This window comes from Excalfactoria chinensis, unplaced genomic scaffold (genome assembly GCF_039878825.1).
Source record: "Excalfactoria chinensis isolate bCotChi1 unplaced genomic scaffold, bCotChi1.hap2 Scaffold_68, whole genome shotgun sequence".
Taxonomy (NCBI): Eukaryota; Metazoa; Chordata; class Aves; order Galliformes; family Phasianidae; genus Excalfactoria; species Excalfactoria chinensis.
Window position 1 is genome coordinate 1,350,769 of NW_027315710.1, and position 16,814 is coordinate 1,367,582.

The 16,814-nt window shown below is 49.3% G+C and overlaps 2 protein-coding genes across 2 annotated transcripts; both read right to left on the reverse strand.

Annotated features, from left to right (window-relative positions):
* Window positions 1-3,267: 3,267 nt before the first annotated feature.
* Window positions 3,268-4,233, reverse strand: LOC140265147 (olfactory receptor 14C36-like). The gene has a single exon (XM_072361032.1). It carries the CDS (start codon window positions 4,231-4,233, stop codon window positions 3,268-3,270), a length of 966 nt encoding a protein of 321 aa, XP_072217133.1.
* Window positions 4,234-11,637: 7,404 nt separating this feature from the next.
* On the reverse strand, window positions 11,638-12,573 carry LOC140265148 (olfactory receptor 14C36-like). The gene has a single exon (XM_072361033.1). It carries the CDS (start codon window positions 12,571-12,573, stop codon window positions 11,638-11,640), a length of 936 nt encoding a protein of 311 aa, XP_072217134.1.
* Window positions 12,574-16,814: the final 4,241 nt, after the last annotated feature.

Sequence of the window (16,814 nt, forward strand, 5' to 3'; positions counted from 1 at the left end):
ACGACCACCCTTCTTTATTTCATGACAGAGGAAGTCTTGAGGCATGGTGACCACCTTGCCTTAGGCTCCCTCCTAGTCAGAACCTCCATTGCCTCCCCACTCACATCTCCGTCAGGTTCCTGTATCTTAAACCTGTTGCTTAGAGGGAGCTGGGGAAGAGGGCCAGGCAGGCAGGGGGGGCTCCCATGAAGCCAAGTTGGGACTCTCTTCCAGCCCTCCTTATCAGTCAGGTCTGTCTGACTGTGACAGGGCAGGGGGTCAACCACTTTTCTGGGGGTATCTCACTGTCACTCTTCTCTCGGGGATGCCAGCAAGTCACTCCAACAGTCGATCTCCCACTCACACTCCCTGATGGTCCTGCTAGCACCTCATATCAGAGCTTTAATTGAGAGTCCACTGAGATCTTACAGCATGTGTAATAAAATAATAAATAATGTGTAATTAATAAATAATGCATAATAGAATTGCTATCTTGGACTTCCGGAGGGCAGACTTTGATTTGTTCAAGAGACTAGTAGGGGGAGTCCCCTGGCATTCAATCTTAGCGAACAAAGGGGTCCATGAGAGCTGGTTGCTCTTCAAGAAGGAAGTCCTAAGGGCACAGGAGCAGGTGGTCCCCCTGAGCTGCAAAATGAGCTGGTGGGGAAGAAGACCAGGGTGGATGAATAGGGAACTGTTCTTGAGGCTCCGAGAGAAAAAGAGAATCTACCGCCTGTGGAAGGAGGGATGGGCAACTGAGAATGAATTCAAGGAAGTCGTTAGGATGTGTAGAGGTGAAATCAGAAAGGCAAAAGCCCAGCTCAAATTTAACCTGGCCGCTGGGGTGAAAAGGAATAGCAAACTCTTTTATAAGTACATTAACAGTAAGAGGAGGACAAAGGAGAATATCCACTCTTTACTGGATGAGACTGGGAATGTGACCACTGAGGATAAGGAAAAGGTGGAGGTTCTGAATGCCTTCTTTACGTCTGTCTTTAAAGGTCAGACCAGTTATCCTCAGGGTACTCCTCTCTCTGAACTGGTAGTCTCGGCTGGGGAGCACGCTGACCCCCCTGTGATTCTGGAAGAAACGGTCAGAGACTTACTACACCAACTGGACTGCCACAAGTCCATGGGGCCGGATGAGATCCAGCCGAGAGTGCTGAGGGAACTGGCAGAGGTGGTAGCCGAGCCGCTTTCCATCATCTACCAGCTCTCCTTGTTGACTGGTGAGGTCCCAGAAGACTGGAGGCTTGCCGACGTGACTCCCATTTACAAGAAGGGTTGTAAGGAGGATCCGGGGAACTACAGGCCTGTGAGCCTGAGCTCAGTGCCAGGGAAGGTAATGGAACAGATTGTCTTGAGGGAGATCACTCGGCATGTGCGGGATGGCCGGGGGATCGGGCCTAGCCAGCATGGGTTCATGAAGGTCAGGTCCTGTCTGACCAACCTGATCTCCGTCTACGACCCTGTGACCCATCTGCTGGATGAGGGAAAGGCTGTTGATGTGCTCTACCTAGACTTCAGCAAAGCCTTTGACACTGTCTCCCATGCTATTCTCCTGCAGAAGCTGGCAGCCCATGGCTTGGACGGGTACAGTCTCGGCTGGGTAAGGAGCTGGCTGAAGGGCCGGGCCCAGAGAGTGGTGGTGAATGGAGTTAAATCCAGCTGGTGACCGGTCACGAGTGGTGTTCCCCAGGGGTTGGTGCTGGGGCCTGTCCTCTTCAACATCTTTATTGATGACCTCGATGGGGGCATTGAGTGCACCCTCAGTAAGTTCGCAGATGACACTAAATTGGCTGGGAGTGTGGATCAGCCTGGGGGTAGCGAGGCCCTACAGAGGGATCTGGACAGGCTGGAGAGCCGGGCTGAAGCCAATGGGATGAGGTTCAACAAGACCAAATGCCGGGTCCTGCACTTTGGCCACAACAAGCCCAGGCAGCGCTATAGGCTTGGGGCGGAGTGGCTGGAGGACTATGTGGAGGAAATGGACCTGGGGGAACTGATTGATGCACGGCTGAACATGAGCCGACAGTGTGCCCGGGTGGCCAAGAAGGCCAACGGCATCCTGGTGTGTATCAAGAATGGTGTGGTGAGCAGGACTAAGGAAGTCATCCTGCCCCTGTACTCGGCATTGGTGAGGCCTCACCTCGAGTACTGTGTCCAGTTTTGGGCACCTCAGCACAAGAAAGATATGGAGGTACTGGAGCAGGTCCAGAGAAGGGCAACGAGGCTCGTGAAGGGCTTGGAGAATCAGCCCTACGAGGAGAGTCTAAGGAAGCTGGGGCTGTTTAGTCTGAGGAAGAGGAGGCTGAGGGGAGACCTTATTGCCATCTGCCAGTACCTGAAAGGTTCTTACAGTGAGAGTGGGGCAGGTCTCTTCTCACAAGTGACAAGTGACAGGACGAGGGGAAATGGCCTCAAGTTGCGCCAGAGTAAGTTCAGGTTGGACTTTAGGAAACACTTCTTTACAGAATGGGCAGTTAAACACAGGAATGGACTCCCAGGGGGGTGGTTGAGTCACCGTCACTGGATGTGTTTAAGAGCTGTTTGGATGTGGTGCTCAGGGATAAGATTTAGCAGAGGGTTGTTAGAGTTAGGGTACTATGGTTAGGCTGTGGTTGGACCTGATGATCTTCAAAATCTTTTCCAGCCTGGGTAATTTTGTGATTCTATGATTCTATGAAGCTTGGCAGATTCTGACCTGATAACCCATATCCAAGAACTTGTTCTGTGCAGGGTCTCACAAGGAATGAGCAAGAGGGGACCTGACAACCAATGTGCAAACCAGCTGCTGCTTCTGGCCTCTCAGAGGCACTGGCAGATGTGAGCCTGAAAGCACAGACCCCAGCCAGGAGCCCAGGGATGGCCCGTCAGCTGTTGCAGGCTGAAGCCACTGCACAGATTGATGAACAGCTGCATGTTTCCTGATGGACTGTGGGTTTCTGAGACCATCCAACCCTGACAGCTCCAAAAGAAGGAGGACAGACAGAGTCACTGCATGTCCTTTATTTTGTTCAGGATCAGAGAGAATCTGGTTCATTATTTAGAGTATTAATGGGCTAATGTACAAAGGAACAAGCAGAATCGGAAGTGACTTGAGTAATGATGTTTTGGTGAATAACATTACAGTATTTTAAAAAAATGAGTAAGAATAAATAACACACAAAATGGTGCAATGAAAACAAAACAAAACAAAACAAAATACACACACACACACACAAAAAAAAAAAAAAAACAACAAAAAGTAAAACAATTAAAGAGAGCATAATTTAGTAAAAAGCTGCATTACAAGACAATAATACCAAAAAATGGCCACTTCACTGCTTTTGAAACACATTTGGTCATCACTTTCCTCACTGCATCCTTGACTTCCCTGTTCCTCATGCTGTAGATGAGGGGGTTCATTGCTGGAGGCACCACTGAGTACAGAACTGCCACCATCAGGTCCATGGATGGGGAAGAGATGGAGGGAGGCTTCAGGTAGGCATAAAAGCCAGTGATGACAAATAGGGAGACCACGGCCAGGTGAGGGAGGCACGTGGAGAAGGCTTTGTGCCGTGCCTGCTCAGAGGGCATCCTCAGCACGGCCATGAAGATCTGCACATACGACACAACTATGAAAACAAAGCACCCAAAGACTAAACTAATACTAAAAATGAGAAACACAACTTCCCTGAGATTTGATTCTTTGCAGGAGAGCTTGAGGATCTGGGGGATTTCACAGAAGAACTGGTTGACTACATTGCCTTGGCAGAGAGGCAGTGAAAACGTACTGGCAGTCTGCAGCAGGGAATTGAGAAGCCCAGCACCCCAGGCAGCTGCTGCCATGGTGGCACAAGCTCTGCTGTCCATCAAGGTCCCGTAGTGCAGGGGCTTGCAGATGGCAACGTAGCGGTCATAGGACATGATAGTGAGAAGGTAATACTCTGCTGACATGAAGAAGGTAAAGAAAAAGATCTGTGCAGCACATCCTGCGTAGGAGATGGCCCTGGTGTCCCAGAGGGCGTTGGCCATGGCTTTGGGGAGAGTGGTGGAGATGCAGCCCAGGTCGAGGAGGGCCAGGTTGAGCAGGAAGAAGTACATGGGGGTGTGCAGGCGGCGGTCGCAGGCTACGGCTGTGCTGATGAGGCCGTTGCCCAGGAGGGCAGCCAGGTAGATGCCCAGCAAGAGCCAGAAGTGCAGGAGCTGCAGCTGCCGCGTGTCTGCCAACGGCAGCAGGAGGAACTCGCTGATGGAGCTGCTGTTGGGCATCTGCTGTTCCTGGGCTTGGAGTCCTGCTCAGAGTGCAGAAGGTAATGACATGTTCAGATCATTCTCAGAGACACTCCTCCTGCTACAATATTACATGTTTTCATTCTCCTAAAACAGTCTACATTTAGCACCATTACTTGCATTTAATTTCATGTCGTTCATCATTTTTTAAGCAGAAGCAGCATTTGGAGCTCTAACCTTCCTCTTCTTTTTTTTTATATTACTCCGTCTCACTGGATATTTTTATCTGTTTCATGTCTCATATCTTTACACCAACTGCTCTCAGAACCCCCCAAGCCCAGCCTCTGACTTTTAATTTCTGTGTGAAAAAGCTGCCTGTTGGCAGGTTAGGTGAATTATTCTTGTCTTCAGAAAATGATTATAATTACAGCTGGTTCCACCCTGCGAGAAAGGAGAGATTGAAAGAAAATCACGTGTTTCACAATACAACTTTTGGATGGAAGGAAAATTCTCAGAGCTGTGACAGCCCCTTTCAGATTTCTGCCTCCAGTCATTTCTGCCTTCCCTCAGAACAGGAAATGGGAAATCCCAGACTTGGCTCTCCTCTCACAAAGTACCCTCACAAACATCCTGCTGTGCAGTGGAGCTGTGATCCCCTGCCCCAGGCAGCAGCTGTGGCAGCACAAGCCCTGCCGGGGGGCTCCTTCTCCCCACACATCTCCCTGCAGCACCCTGGGCAGCTCCCCGGGCAGGCTGAGTGCTGAGCCTGGCAGGCGGCAGAGTCCCATAGCCGGCACACAGCCCCTGGGGCACAGCAGGGACCCTGCTCTGCAGGACAGCCCTGGGCACCCACCTTCAGCCCCATATGCACAGCCTGCAGCCGTGCTGGGACACGCAGCCCTCAGGGCTGTGCTCTGATGCTGCAGCACGGAAGCCCTCAGCTCAAACAGAAGTCTTTTTCCACAGTAAAGAAACATGCAGTGCCTGCAGCCAGATCTGCTATGGCATGTCCCAGTTTAGATAACCCTCTATTAAAAGCAGCTGCATTGCCTACTTCAAGAGACTTACCATGTCGTGGTCTTTGAGCAATGCTCCTGCAGTCAGCTCACAGCCCGCTCACACCGTACACATCCTGTAAGCTCTCTCCAGTTTCTCTCTTCTCTGTCTGTCTCCTGCATGCTGTGCTGTGCATAAGAGCTGCTCCTGGGCACAGCTCTGTCTCTCTACAGCACTGCCCACTTTTATGAGCTCCCTGTGTCCCAGGAGCCTGGCCCAGCTCAGCAGCAGATAATGTCATTTTTATCCTACCCACTCATGTCCCCTGACACGTCTCTGCATCTTCATAGCCAACAGTTCCTGAAAGACAACAGCATCACGACTGTGCTTTAAGTTCTGCTGAATTAACCATCTCAGTTTCCTGCGATTGACACCTCCTTAATGAGCTAAGGATCTGTGAGGGGAAAGGCCTATTGTTGGCCATCCTAATGACATCAGAGGCAAACATTTAGGGCATCTCAAAGTGCCTCTGTCACCCATCTACACGGAGCATACAGAGTTACCCATGTAACATGTAGAGTTGGGAAGTTGAGGAGGACCATTGTCCACATAGTAACGGAATAGAACACATTGGGGACACCCTGGATTGATATCATTTGCACAGTGCTGCTTTAATTCCTTCTTTAAACACAATGATAAATAAACAATAAATGTATTTTGGATACTTCCTCTTTAAATTCTCTCCAGTTACCTCTCCATTTTGCTGAACATGTTCTGAAAACTTGAAGAAAATAACAGGAAGGCACAAGGCACAGGAGGCACTTCAGGTTATAATGGGCCCCAGGCGGCATTTGCTGCTGAGTCCATCAACCTCCAGTGCAGACAGAAGAAGTTTGCACAGAGTGCTCAACAAGACAAAGGCAGAAGTAACAGTGAAGTTTCTTGGAGTATTAATGGGCCCACTGAGGAACATTACCAAGCCAGCTTCCCAAGGGACTTGTTAGAGAAGATAATTGGAAGCCATGAGTACAGGCAGGCAAAGACACTGACATGGTGGCTTTCATGCTAAGAAACATCTCCTTTGTCTTACGAAGCAGACAGGCCAAGCCCTGATTCCCAGACCCTTGGCAGGGAGATCCTGTCCCTCATGTTGTCTCAGGGCCCTTCCTGGGGCAGTGGGATGGAGGTCTGTATGATTTCAAAATAAAGACATGGGGACAGAAGATCCCAGGCTCTTCATGGGGTGCAATGATGCTGTGAAGTTCATGTCCCATGTGTGCCCTGTGTTTCCTTGCAGGATGTGGGATGTGAGAAGGACCCAGTGTACTTGTGTTGACTGCAACCAATGACAGAATTGTCCTTCAGCTGTTTTTCCATAACTCCCGCCATCATTTCATCCAAAATTTTACCAGGCACTGGAGTGAGAGTGACAGGTCCATAATCGCCCGTGTCATCTTTCTTGCTCTTCGTTATAATGGGACAACATTTGCCAGCTTCCTGTCAAGTGGCATGACCCAAGACTTACTTTGATGCATTTGAAATGAGAGCCCAGAGCATACTAAAGTGTCCTCACTGCAAGAACGTAGATGTGCCATAACTTTGCGATGCCTTGAACTCCAGAGTATGACACAGATGGAGCAGGGAGGAAGATCTGCCTCTTCTGTTGAGAGCTCATTCATTTGGTGAGTAGAACATCACTACATGCTACTCTGGGATAGGTGCAAAAGACACACTGGGTGCCCTAAGCATGGGGCTGTGGTAGCATTTAGGATGGCCATGAATACCTCCCTTCTGGCTCTCAGCTGTTGCTCAGGAAAGAGGTGTCTATCTCAGAGATTTTCTGTCACAGTTTACAAGCACTAGCACACAACTAGGATCACCCCAGGCACCTTGAGCATCACTGAGAGTCTGTGCACAAGCAATGCATTGTGGTCCCTGTTGAATAAAGACCAAGGATTCAGATGAGGGACTCACACACAGACACCTCATTGTACACATCTGAATTGAGCTAAGTGAACTCCCTGCTCCCGTGGTTCTTTGAGGAACTGATCCCAGTTCAGCCCCAGGGTTTCCAGCTGAGGATGCAATGCCTAACTCTAGAGTTAGGATGGGATGGTCAGATAATAACAGGACAATGGAAATGGCTTTAAATCAAAAAGGGGAGTCATAGGTTAGATGTTAAGAACTTATTTTTTACACAGAGGCACTGGATAAAGTTGCCCTTAGAGGCTGTAGATGCCTAATGGATGGGATCCTGGGTTTACTGTGGGTTTACTAGCACATCAATCCAGGTTTACTCATCCTTTTCTCTAGACCAACTCACGCTTTACTCAAGGATTTACTCACAATTTTCTTTGGGTTTCCTCCTACTTTACACCACGCTTTACAACTTTTCATTGATTTTACTCACATTTTACTGTGGGTTTTTCTCACACTTTATTTGGTTAATTGTTGTAGCCCTTAAGACCACCAATCAGAGCCAGCCAAGTGTTTACCAGCTTGACTCAAGTCAAAGAAAAAGAAGATGAGGGCCTTCATCTGAAAGACCACAAATGAACCACCAAGAGATTTGCATGTGTAAAAGAACTGAGACCTGGAGAGGGAAAAATGTCAATCGTTTTGGGGACTCATTGTTGTGGGAGACAGAGAGGTCAGCTTGGCCTCACCGAATGACAGTGACAGAAACTAAACTCACTGACAGTGAGGCTCTGGAAAAGAGAAAAGAGGTCTGAAGAAACAGGGGTGTTTTGTACCTCAGCATACAATAAGCTCTCTGCTTGACTTGCGGAATCAAACTCTATAGCCCGAGAGATGTAGAGTAGGTATGTTTATTTCAGCGGTGCTGAAATTTCCATGCAGGGTGCAAGGGGGATCGCTCCTCCTAACTGGCACACCAGCAAGCAAAATTGTTTCATATTTGGAAGCCAAGCTCATACATATTCATCAGATGTCCTGGAAGCCATCTACATATTCATAATTTTCCTGAGAATTCATTTGCATACTGCCCCTCCCCTTGGTGCATGCACTGTCCACAGCAGGGGGCTCCTCCTGGTGGTTGCTGGATGAAGGCTCGACGTCTTCCTGGCGAAGGCTCAAAGTCTTCCTCACTCTGCCCTTTTCACGCCGCTGCAGCTTCACAGAAATAATCTGTTTCCAGCTGGTCCCTTGCCCAGAGTTCCCCATAACGCTGACAGTGGAGTTTCAAAATATTGCTATGGTTGAGACACTGGGCAGTTTATTTAATTGATTCTACACAGGCATTCATATCCCCATACCCTGTCTCAGTTTCAGATGTTTGACTGAGATCCTTTAGTTCTGCAACTATTACAACTGCAGGATTTTTAGGAAGATTTTCCACTCTCTTTTCCCCATCCTGGACATTCTGAGTACGATCGGGGAATGAATCCCATACAGCTATCCTGAAAAGGTATTGGTTCAAACTAGCATATAATGAAACCATCCTTTTCCTTGGGAGTTCAGAGAAATCCATTTGCCATTGTTGCCCAGGGTAAATTCCCTTCCCTGTTTGTTCCACAGAACACTGGGGCCTGTTCTAGGATTATTCTGTAAACAAACCTCACATTGCTGCACTACTTATTCAGTGGTGGTGTATAACTTCCGAGCCACAACACTCCAAGCCAGCCCCCCCTTCCCTCCTCCGAATTAATTTCAGCAGACATGGAGGAAGAAAACTGACAGACTGTAACTATCCATGCCAGACAGACCCTCTCAGCATAATCATGAGACATCTAGCGTGGGTCTTAGCAGACGCTATAAAGACCAATGGCAAGCCCCACCAAACCTGAGGTGGCTTGAAGTGAGCGGTAAGGAGCCATGGGTTCATGGCTGACAAAGGAGAAGATGGCAAATACAGAAGAGCAAACAGCAGAGTGCCAAACAGTGGAAGACCCCATCACTTGTGCATGGAACCCACTCTGTGTTGTCCTGGTCAGGACAGCAGGGGGAGGCGTCAGGGGAAGACGAGCTGTGCAAAAGGAGGTGAGCGCGAACATGCAGCTGCATCTCACACAGGAATGGTTCCATGGCAGGATGGGAGCAGGGTGTGGTGTGCAGCACATTGCTGAGTGGCTTCTGACAGAGTACTGCACTGAGATGGGGGCCCCCGATGGCTCCTTTCCTGTCAGGGAGAGCCAAACATTCGTTGGTGACTGCATTCTGTCCATCTCGTATAATAGGAAGGTGCAGCATTGTCACATCCACTGGCGGCAAGACGCCAGCATCCACAGGTTCTTTCTGACTGACAGCCGAGAATTTGACAGCCTCTATGACCTCATCACCCACCACCGGGAGATGCCGCTGTGGTACAGGAGAATTGAGATGAGGCTGACAGAGCTGGTGCCTCAGTCCAACCCTTTCAGCAACACAGACTGGGTGCCACGGGATGGCACAAGAGGGACCATGCCAATTCCCCTGATAATTTTGTAAGCGGTGTATGTGGATATGCTACCCATGGATATAAATCCTCTACTATTCTGTTTCTAGCCCTTGAATCTTGTAGTATCCGTAGCTCCTCTACAGTTTTCTAAACTCTCATTATTACTTCAACTACTAACATCATATTTGAGTCCCACCTCCTCCTCTCCAGAGGCTTCTGGTGCTAACACTGGGATTTCGGCTTTCCTAGATATCTGCCGATGAAGGCTCTTTTCACTTCCCTTGCCCTGTCCTCTCCACCGCCCCCTTTGCAAGTAGTGCTCTTTGCAGCAGCAGTCTCTGACCCCAACTCACTCTCTCAATCTGAGAGTTCTGCTCTGCTTGCAGGGGAACGGGGCAGGGGTGATGCTCTCATGCCAGCATACATTAACTCACATCCTCTTTAACCCTTTTTCCTCTGCACACTATTCCACTACTTGTGCCCTCATTTACACTTCCACATACCCTCAAGCACACTTGCATATGCCATTAACAATTACACTTTCTTATAACATCAGAACAGTTTGTCAAACAATGCAGTTCTTCATTCCCATAAACACTTTTAATACCGTATAACTTTCCCTTAACAGTCTGTTTTGTTCAGTTATAAACACCTCGCCACAGAACCAGCACTGACTGACCCACATCCCTCACACACTTCCTCACAAGCAGAACATAGTCTTACAGAACTGGGTTGACACTCATTTGTCGGGTGGAATGTACACCTACCCTATTCCTAATCTATGGAGTTCAAACTCCCGTCTTCTTACATACAAGCATAAAGTACAAATGAGTGGACAGACAACACAGAGTCCTTCACTTCATATATCTCCTGACATTTCCCTCAGGTGGAAGGAACAGCAGATCAGGACTCTGCACTCACCCCGCAGCTATGCAGTCTCTCACTCACACCACAGTCACTCTGAAATTTACATCAAAAACCATGATTTATTACTTAACCTAACCCATAAGATCACCTCCAAAGGGGCAGCATGGATGGCTGTACCCAGAGTTTGACGTCTCCTCACGACTTATAGGTTCCCATTACCATACACACACATGGTCCACCTATGGAGGGTTCATGTCTGTCCCGGCAGTGGTCAGGTGAGGAAGGGAGTCCTTCTGAGAAATCTCAGGGTGAGCCAAAGGTGTCTCCCCTCTCAGCTGGTCCTGCAGCCAAACAGAGCTGGCCCCATCTGTGTCACCAAATTGACTTGTGTAATGAAACCCTATAACCAAGTGTTAGGTTATAAAGCAGGGATCCGTTTATTCAGTGCCACATATTCATTGTTTCCTATAACTCATTTGCATAGTGTTCGTCCCTCTGGGAGTTGCACTGTGCCAGGAGGTACAGCCCTGTGGTTACTCCAACCCCTCCAATGAGCCCAGTGGCAGCTCCAACTTTGTCACAGGTCCTGTGGTGATTCCAGCTCTGGCAATGAGCTCTGCAGTTGCTCCAACTCCTGCAACAGCCCGACAGCTGCTTCAGCTCCTACAGTGAACCCTGTGGCTGTTAAAAACCCTGCAACAACTCCTGGACTTGCAATAGATACGCATATGTGTCAGTATCTATGCATATCTGTTTGCAACGGCATATGTTGTAGACATTTGAAAATATAATAAATATATTATATATGTATAAATATATTTGTCATAATTATTCTCCATTTTCTCTTTATCTCAACCCATAAATTTTAAACCACAACACTGTCCTGAGTCCCTTACAGATCTCCTTGGGAATCCTGAAATTGACCCAGTCACTCAGTGAAGATCACCAGAAGATCTCGAGGTCTTCTCAGGGAGCAGCTCCTGAGGTACATTCCTTACACCAACTTTGGAAGAGGCCTCGAATTCTCTGGTTCTGCTTTGAATGGTCCCTCTTGTTATGGCAGTGCCAGAGCTCTTGGAGTGAGAAAATGGAAAGTAGGTAGGAAAGAAGACACAGAATCAAACACTCAAACATGCACTAAAAAAAGAACCTTCTCTGGGAACTGTGTGTGAAAGATGTGCACTTTATTGAAGCTGGAATAGTGCGTATTGCAACACCTTGCTGACAGCGTGCTTGATCTCCCTGTACCTCATGCTGTAGATAATAGGGTTCAGTGTTGGAGGAACCACGGAGTACAGAAGTGCCACTGTCAAATCCAGGAGTGGATAAGAGATAAAGGGGGGCTTCAGGTGGGCAAAAAATGCAGAGCTGAGAAACAGGGAGACCACAGCCAGGTGAGGGAGGCATGTGGAGAAGGCTTTGTGCCGTCCCTGCTCAGAGGGCATCCTCAGCACAGCAAGGAAGATCTGCACATAGGAGACAACTATGAAAACAAAACACCCAAACAATAAACTGGCACTAAAAATGATAAGCACAAGTTCCCTGAGGAAGAAGCCTGAGCAGGAGAGCTTGAGGAATTGGGGGATTTCACAGAAAAACTGGTTGTCAACATTGCCTTGGCAGAGAGGCAGTGAAAACGTACTGGCAGTGTGCAGCAAGGAATAGAAAACCCCAGCGCCCCAGGCAGCTGCTGCCATGGTGGCACAAGCTCTGCTGTCCATCAAGGTCCCGTAGTGCAGGGGCTTGCAGATGGCAACGTAGCGGTCATAGGACATGATGGTGAGAAGGAAATACTCTGCGGTAATGAAGAAGAGAAAGAAAAAGAGCTGTGCAGCACATCCTGCGTAGGAGATGGCCCTGGTGTCCCAGAGGGCGTTGGCCATGGCTTTGGGGAGAGTGGTGGAGATGCAGCCCAGGTCGAGGAGGGCCAGGTTGAGCAGGAAGAAGTACATGGGGGTGTGCAGGCGGCGGTCGCAGGCTACGGCTGTGCTGATGAGGCCGTTGCCCAGGAGGGCAGCCAGGTAGATGCCCAGCAAGAGCCAGAAGTGCAGGAGCTGCAGCTGCCGCGTGTCTGCCAACGGCAGCAGGAGGAACTCGCTGATGGAGCTGCTGTTGGGCATCTGCTGTTCCTGGTCTTGGAGTCCTGCTCAGAGTGAAGAAGATAATGTCAAATCCAGACCACTCTCAAACTCACTCCTCCTGCAATACTATGTAAATTTTCATTTCCCTTAGGAAAATAATTATTTAACTCCAGAACTTGTATAGTATCATGAGCTTCACCATCCCGTAACGAGTAGAAGACTGGGGAGCTCTTACTTTCTTCTCATTTCCTATATCATACCCCAGCCTCCTGGATATTTTCCTCTTTACTCCAATTGCTCTTTGAGACCACAGCCCCAGCCTCTTTGCACTTCAGTTTGTCTTAGAGAAATCAGCCTGTTTGCAGGACAACTGAACTATTAATGCCTGCAGAAAAGAACTATAACTTCAGCTGATTGTACCCTTTTAGGTAGGTGAGGCTGAAAACACAACCTGTGTGACTTTTCACAAAACAGCCAACTGATTGGAGAAATACTGGGGAGTCTCTGAGCTGTGTTCAATGTTGACAGCCCCTTTTAGATTTTTTGGCTCCATTCCTTTCTGTTTTCACTCAGAACAGAAAAAGGAAAATCCCTGCCTTGGCTCTCCTCTTGCAAAGGACCCTCAGAAAGAGTCTGTTGTGCAGTGGAGCTGTGATCCCCTGCCCCAGGCAGCAGCTGTGGCAGCACAAGCCCTGCCGGGGGGCTCCTTCCCCCTCACGTCTCCCCGCAGCACCCTGGGCAGCTCCCCGGGCAGGCTGAGTGCTGAGCCTGGCAGGCGGCAGAGTCCCATAGCCGGCACACAGCCCCTGGGGCACAGCAGGGACCCTGCTCTGCAGGACAGCCCTGGGCACCTGCCTGCAGCTCCAGCTGCTCATCCTGCAGCCGTGCTGGGACACGCAGCCCTCAGGGCTGTGCTTTCATACTGCAGCATGGAAAACCTCAGCTGGAGCAGAAGTCTTTTTCCACAATAAAGAAACATGCAGTGCCTGCACCCAGATCTGCTATTGAATGTCCCTGATTAAGATAACCCTCTATGAAAACCAGCTGCATGGCCTGAAGTGAGACTTACCTTGTCATGGTCTGTCGGCTATGCTCCTGCAGCAGGCTCAGAAGGCTGCTCACACCTCACGCATCCTGGAAGCTCTCTCCCTTTCTCTCCTCTCCTTCTGTCACCTTCAGGCTGTGCTGTGCACAAGAGCTGCTCCTGGGCACAGCTGTCTCTGCAGCACCACAAACTTTTATGAGCTCCCTGTGTCCCAGGAGCCCAGCCCAGCTCTGTAGCAGAGGATGTCATTTTTATCCTTCCCACTCGTATCCCCCGAGATTTCTCTGCATCTTCATGGTCAACAGCTCCTGAAAGACAACAGCATCATGACTGTGCTTTGAAATCTGTTGAATTTAACACCAGATTTCTAGTGGTCAGTGACTAATTCCAGACATGTGGTGAGTCCTCCCAGAGAGTGTTTGCTGAAACAAAAAGGAGCATACAGAGAACTACAGGATATCATAGAATCATGAAATCACCAAGGTTGGAAAAGATGTAAAAGATTATCCAGTCCAACTGTTCAGCTATCACCAATAGCTCCCACTAATCCATGTCCCTCATCACAATATCTAATCATTCCTTGAATACCTCCAGGGTCAGTGAATCTCCCCCCACCCCGGGAAGTCCATTCCATTTCCCAAATTGCAGGACATGGTTTTTGATCTTGGTGAACTTCATCCCATTGGATGGCTCTCTCTCTCCAGCCTGTCCAGATTCCTCAGCAGGGCCTTGCTAACTCCAGGCAGATCCACACTCCCATCCAATTTGGTGTCATCTGTAAACTTACTTAGGGTTCACTCGATGCCCTCATCCAGGTCAATAATAAAGATATTGAAGAGCAAAGGCACCAGCACTGACCTCTGGAGAACACAAAGTAGGCACACAGGTAGGCGTCCAGGTGGGTCTTGAATATCTCCAGACAAGGAGACTACACAACCACCCTGGGCAGCCTGTTCCAGTGCTCCATCACCCTCACCGTAAAGAAGTTCTTGCACACATTCATGCAGAACTTCCTATGCTCCAGTTCCTGGCCATTTCCCCTTATCCTTTCTCCACACAGCATCACAGAATCACAGAATCACAGAATTGTAGGGGTTGGAAGGGACCATCCATCGAGTCCAACCCCCCTGCCAAAGCAGGCTCCCTACAACACGTTGCACAGGTAGGCGTCCAGGCGGGTCTTGAATATCTCCAGAGAAGGAGACTCCACCACCCCCCTGTGCAGCCTGTTCCAGTGCTCCGTCACCCTCACCGTAAAGAAGTTCTTGCGCACATTCGTGCGGAACTTCCTATGCTGAAATTTCAGCCCATTTCCCCTAGTCCTGTCCCCACGCACTACTGAAAACAGACCAGCCTCGCCACTATGGCTTCCACTCTTCAGGTATTTATAAACCTGGATCAAGTCCCCTCTCAGCTTTCTTTTCTCAAGGCTAAACAGACCAGTTCCCTAAGTCTCTCCTCATAGGGGAGATGCTCAAGGCCCTTCACCATCTTTGTGGCCCTCCGCTGGACTCTTTCCAAGAGATCCCTGTCTTTTTTGTACTGGGGAGCCCAGAACTGAACACAGTATTCCAGATGAGGCCTCACCAGGGCAGAGTAGAGGGGGAAGATCACCTCCCTCGACCTGCTGAACATGCTCTTTTTAATGCACCCCAGAATTCCATTAGCCTTTTTGGCTACAAGGGCACACTGCTGGCTCATGGTCAACCTGTCATCCACCAGGACGCCCAGGTCCCACTCAGCAGAGCTCCTCTCCAGCAGCTCATCCCTCAACCCGTCCCGGTGCATGCAATTACTCCTCCCTAGGTGCAAGACTCTACATTTGCTTTTGCTAAACCTCATCTGGTTTCTTACTGCCCAGCTCTCCAGCCTGTCCAGGTCTCGCTGAATGGCAGCACAGCCTTCAGGCGTGTCAGCCAATCCTCCCAACTTTGTGTCATCAGCAAACTTGCTAAGGGTGGTCACTATCCCCTCGTCAAAGTCACTGATGAAGATGTTGAACAAGACCAGACCCAGCGCGGATCCCTGGGGAACACCACTACTTACAGGTCTCAGACCGGACTCTGTACTACCAATGACAGCCCTCTCTGCTCTGCCAGTCAGACAGTTCTCAACCCACCTCACTGTCCACTTATCTATACCTCACTGCCATGGAATGTCATGGGAGACAGTATCAAATGCCTTTCTGAAATCAAGGTAGACTACATCCACCGCTCTCCCCCCATCCACCCTGACAGTGACAATGTCATAGAAGGCTACCAAGTTGGCTGAGCATTACCTCCCCTTGGTGAACCCATGCAGACTACTCCTGATAACCTCCTTTTCTTCCTGTTGCCTGGAGATGGCATCCATCACAAGCTGTTCCGTCACCTTTCCAGGGACAGAGGTGAGGCTGACTGGCCTGTAATTACCTGCATCTTCCTTCTTGCCGTTATTGAAGACCGGAGTGACATTGGCTATCCTGCAGTCTTCAGGCACCTCCCCCATTCTCCAAGACCTCTCAAAGATGATAGAGAGTTGTTGTATTAGGCAAAATACGGGGATATCGGGCTGTCACACAACAGGCCCTCCCTAATTTCTGGAAGGATCGATGACATGTACAAGAGAGGCGTACACGAAGAGCATAGTTTATATAAGTGTGTGTTTGCTTTAAGAAATCGCCATTTTACCGCTCACCCTCTTGGTGTTACTTCGATAATTGGCCCAGCTGCGGGCTTCTAGGGTCTTAAAGTCTTCAAATGGTGACCCCGACGTGATAAGCTGCAATTTACAACAGTGCAGACTGATAAGGAGACCTAGAAGACCTAGAAGAAACGGGGCAGCTGTCTGTGTAACGGCAAGATCCCTACTACAGGGCGGCGCCTTACTTCCCTTTGCCGCGAGTGGTAGATGCTCGGGACGGAGAGATCGTGGCCAAGGTTCTTCGTTAAGCGGGAGAGAGAGAGCGCTCGGAACCCCCAGGAGCTGTCTGGGAAGCGCCTGGAGGCGGACGGAGATTTGGGCCGGGGCGACATGGAAGCTGTTATCAAGGTAATTCTTCATGCCTGTAATCTTCACTGTGGAAAACAGACTCCTTCTAAGAAGGAGGTTATAGCAGTCCTCTTGCTGCTGTAGAATGAAGGGCTATTAGTATCCCCCTCTGATTTATACGATCCCGACAACTGGGATGGAATTACGGCAGCGTTATCTCAAGGAACGCTAGCCGCCCGAAAAGAGTCAGAATTCAAGGACTGGG

Bases quoted from the DNA above. Each gene is read 5' to 3' on its own strand.
- LOC140265147 (XM_072361032.1), bottom strand. From the start codon at position 4,233: ATGCCCAACAGCAGCTCCATCAGCGAGTTCCTCCTGCTGCCGTTGGCA.
- LOC140265148 (XM_072361033.1), bottom strand. From the start codon at position 12,573: ATGCCCAACAGCAGCTCCATCAGCGAGTTCCTCCTGCTGCCGTTGGCA.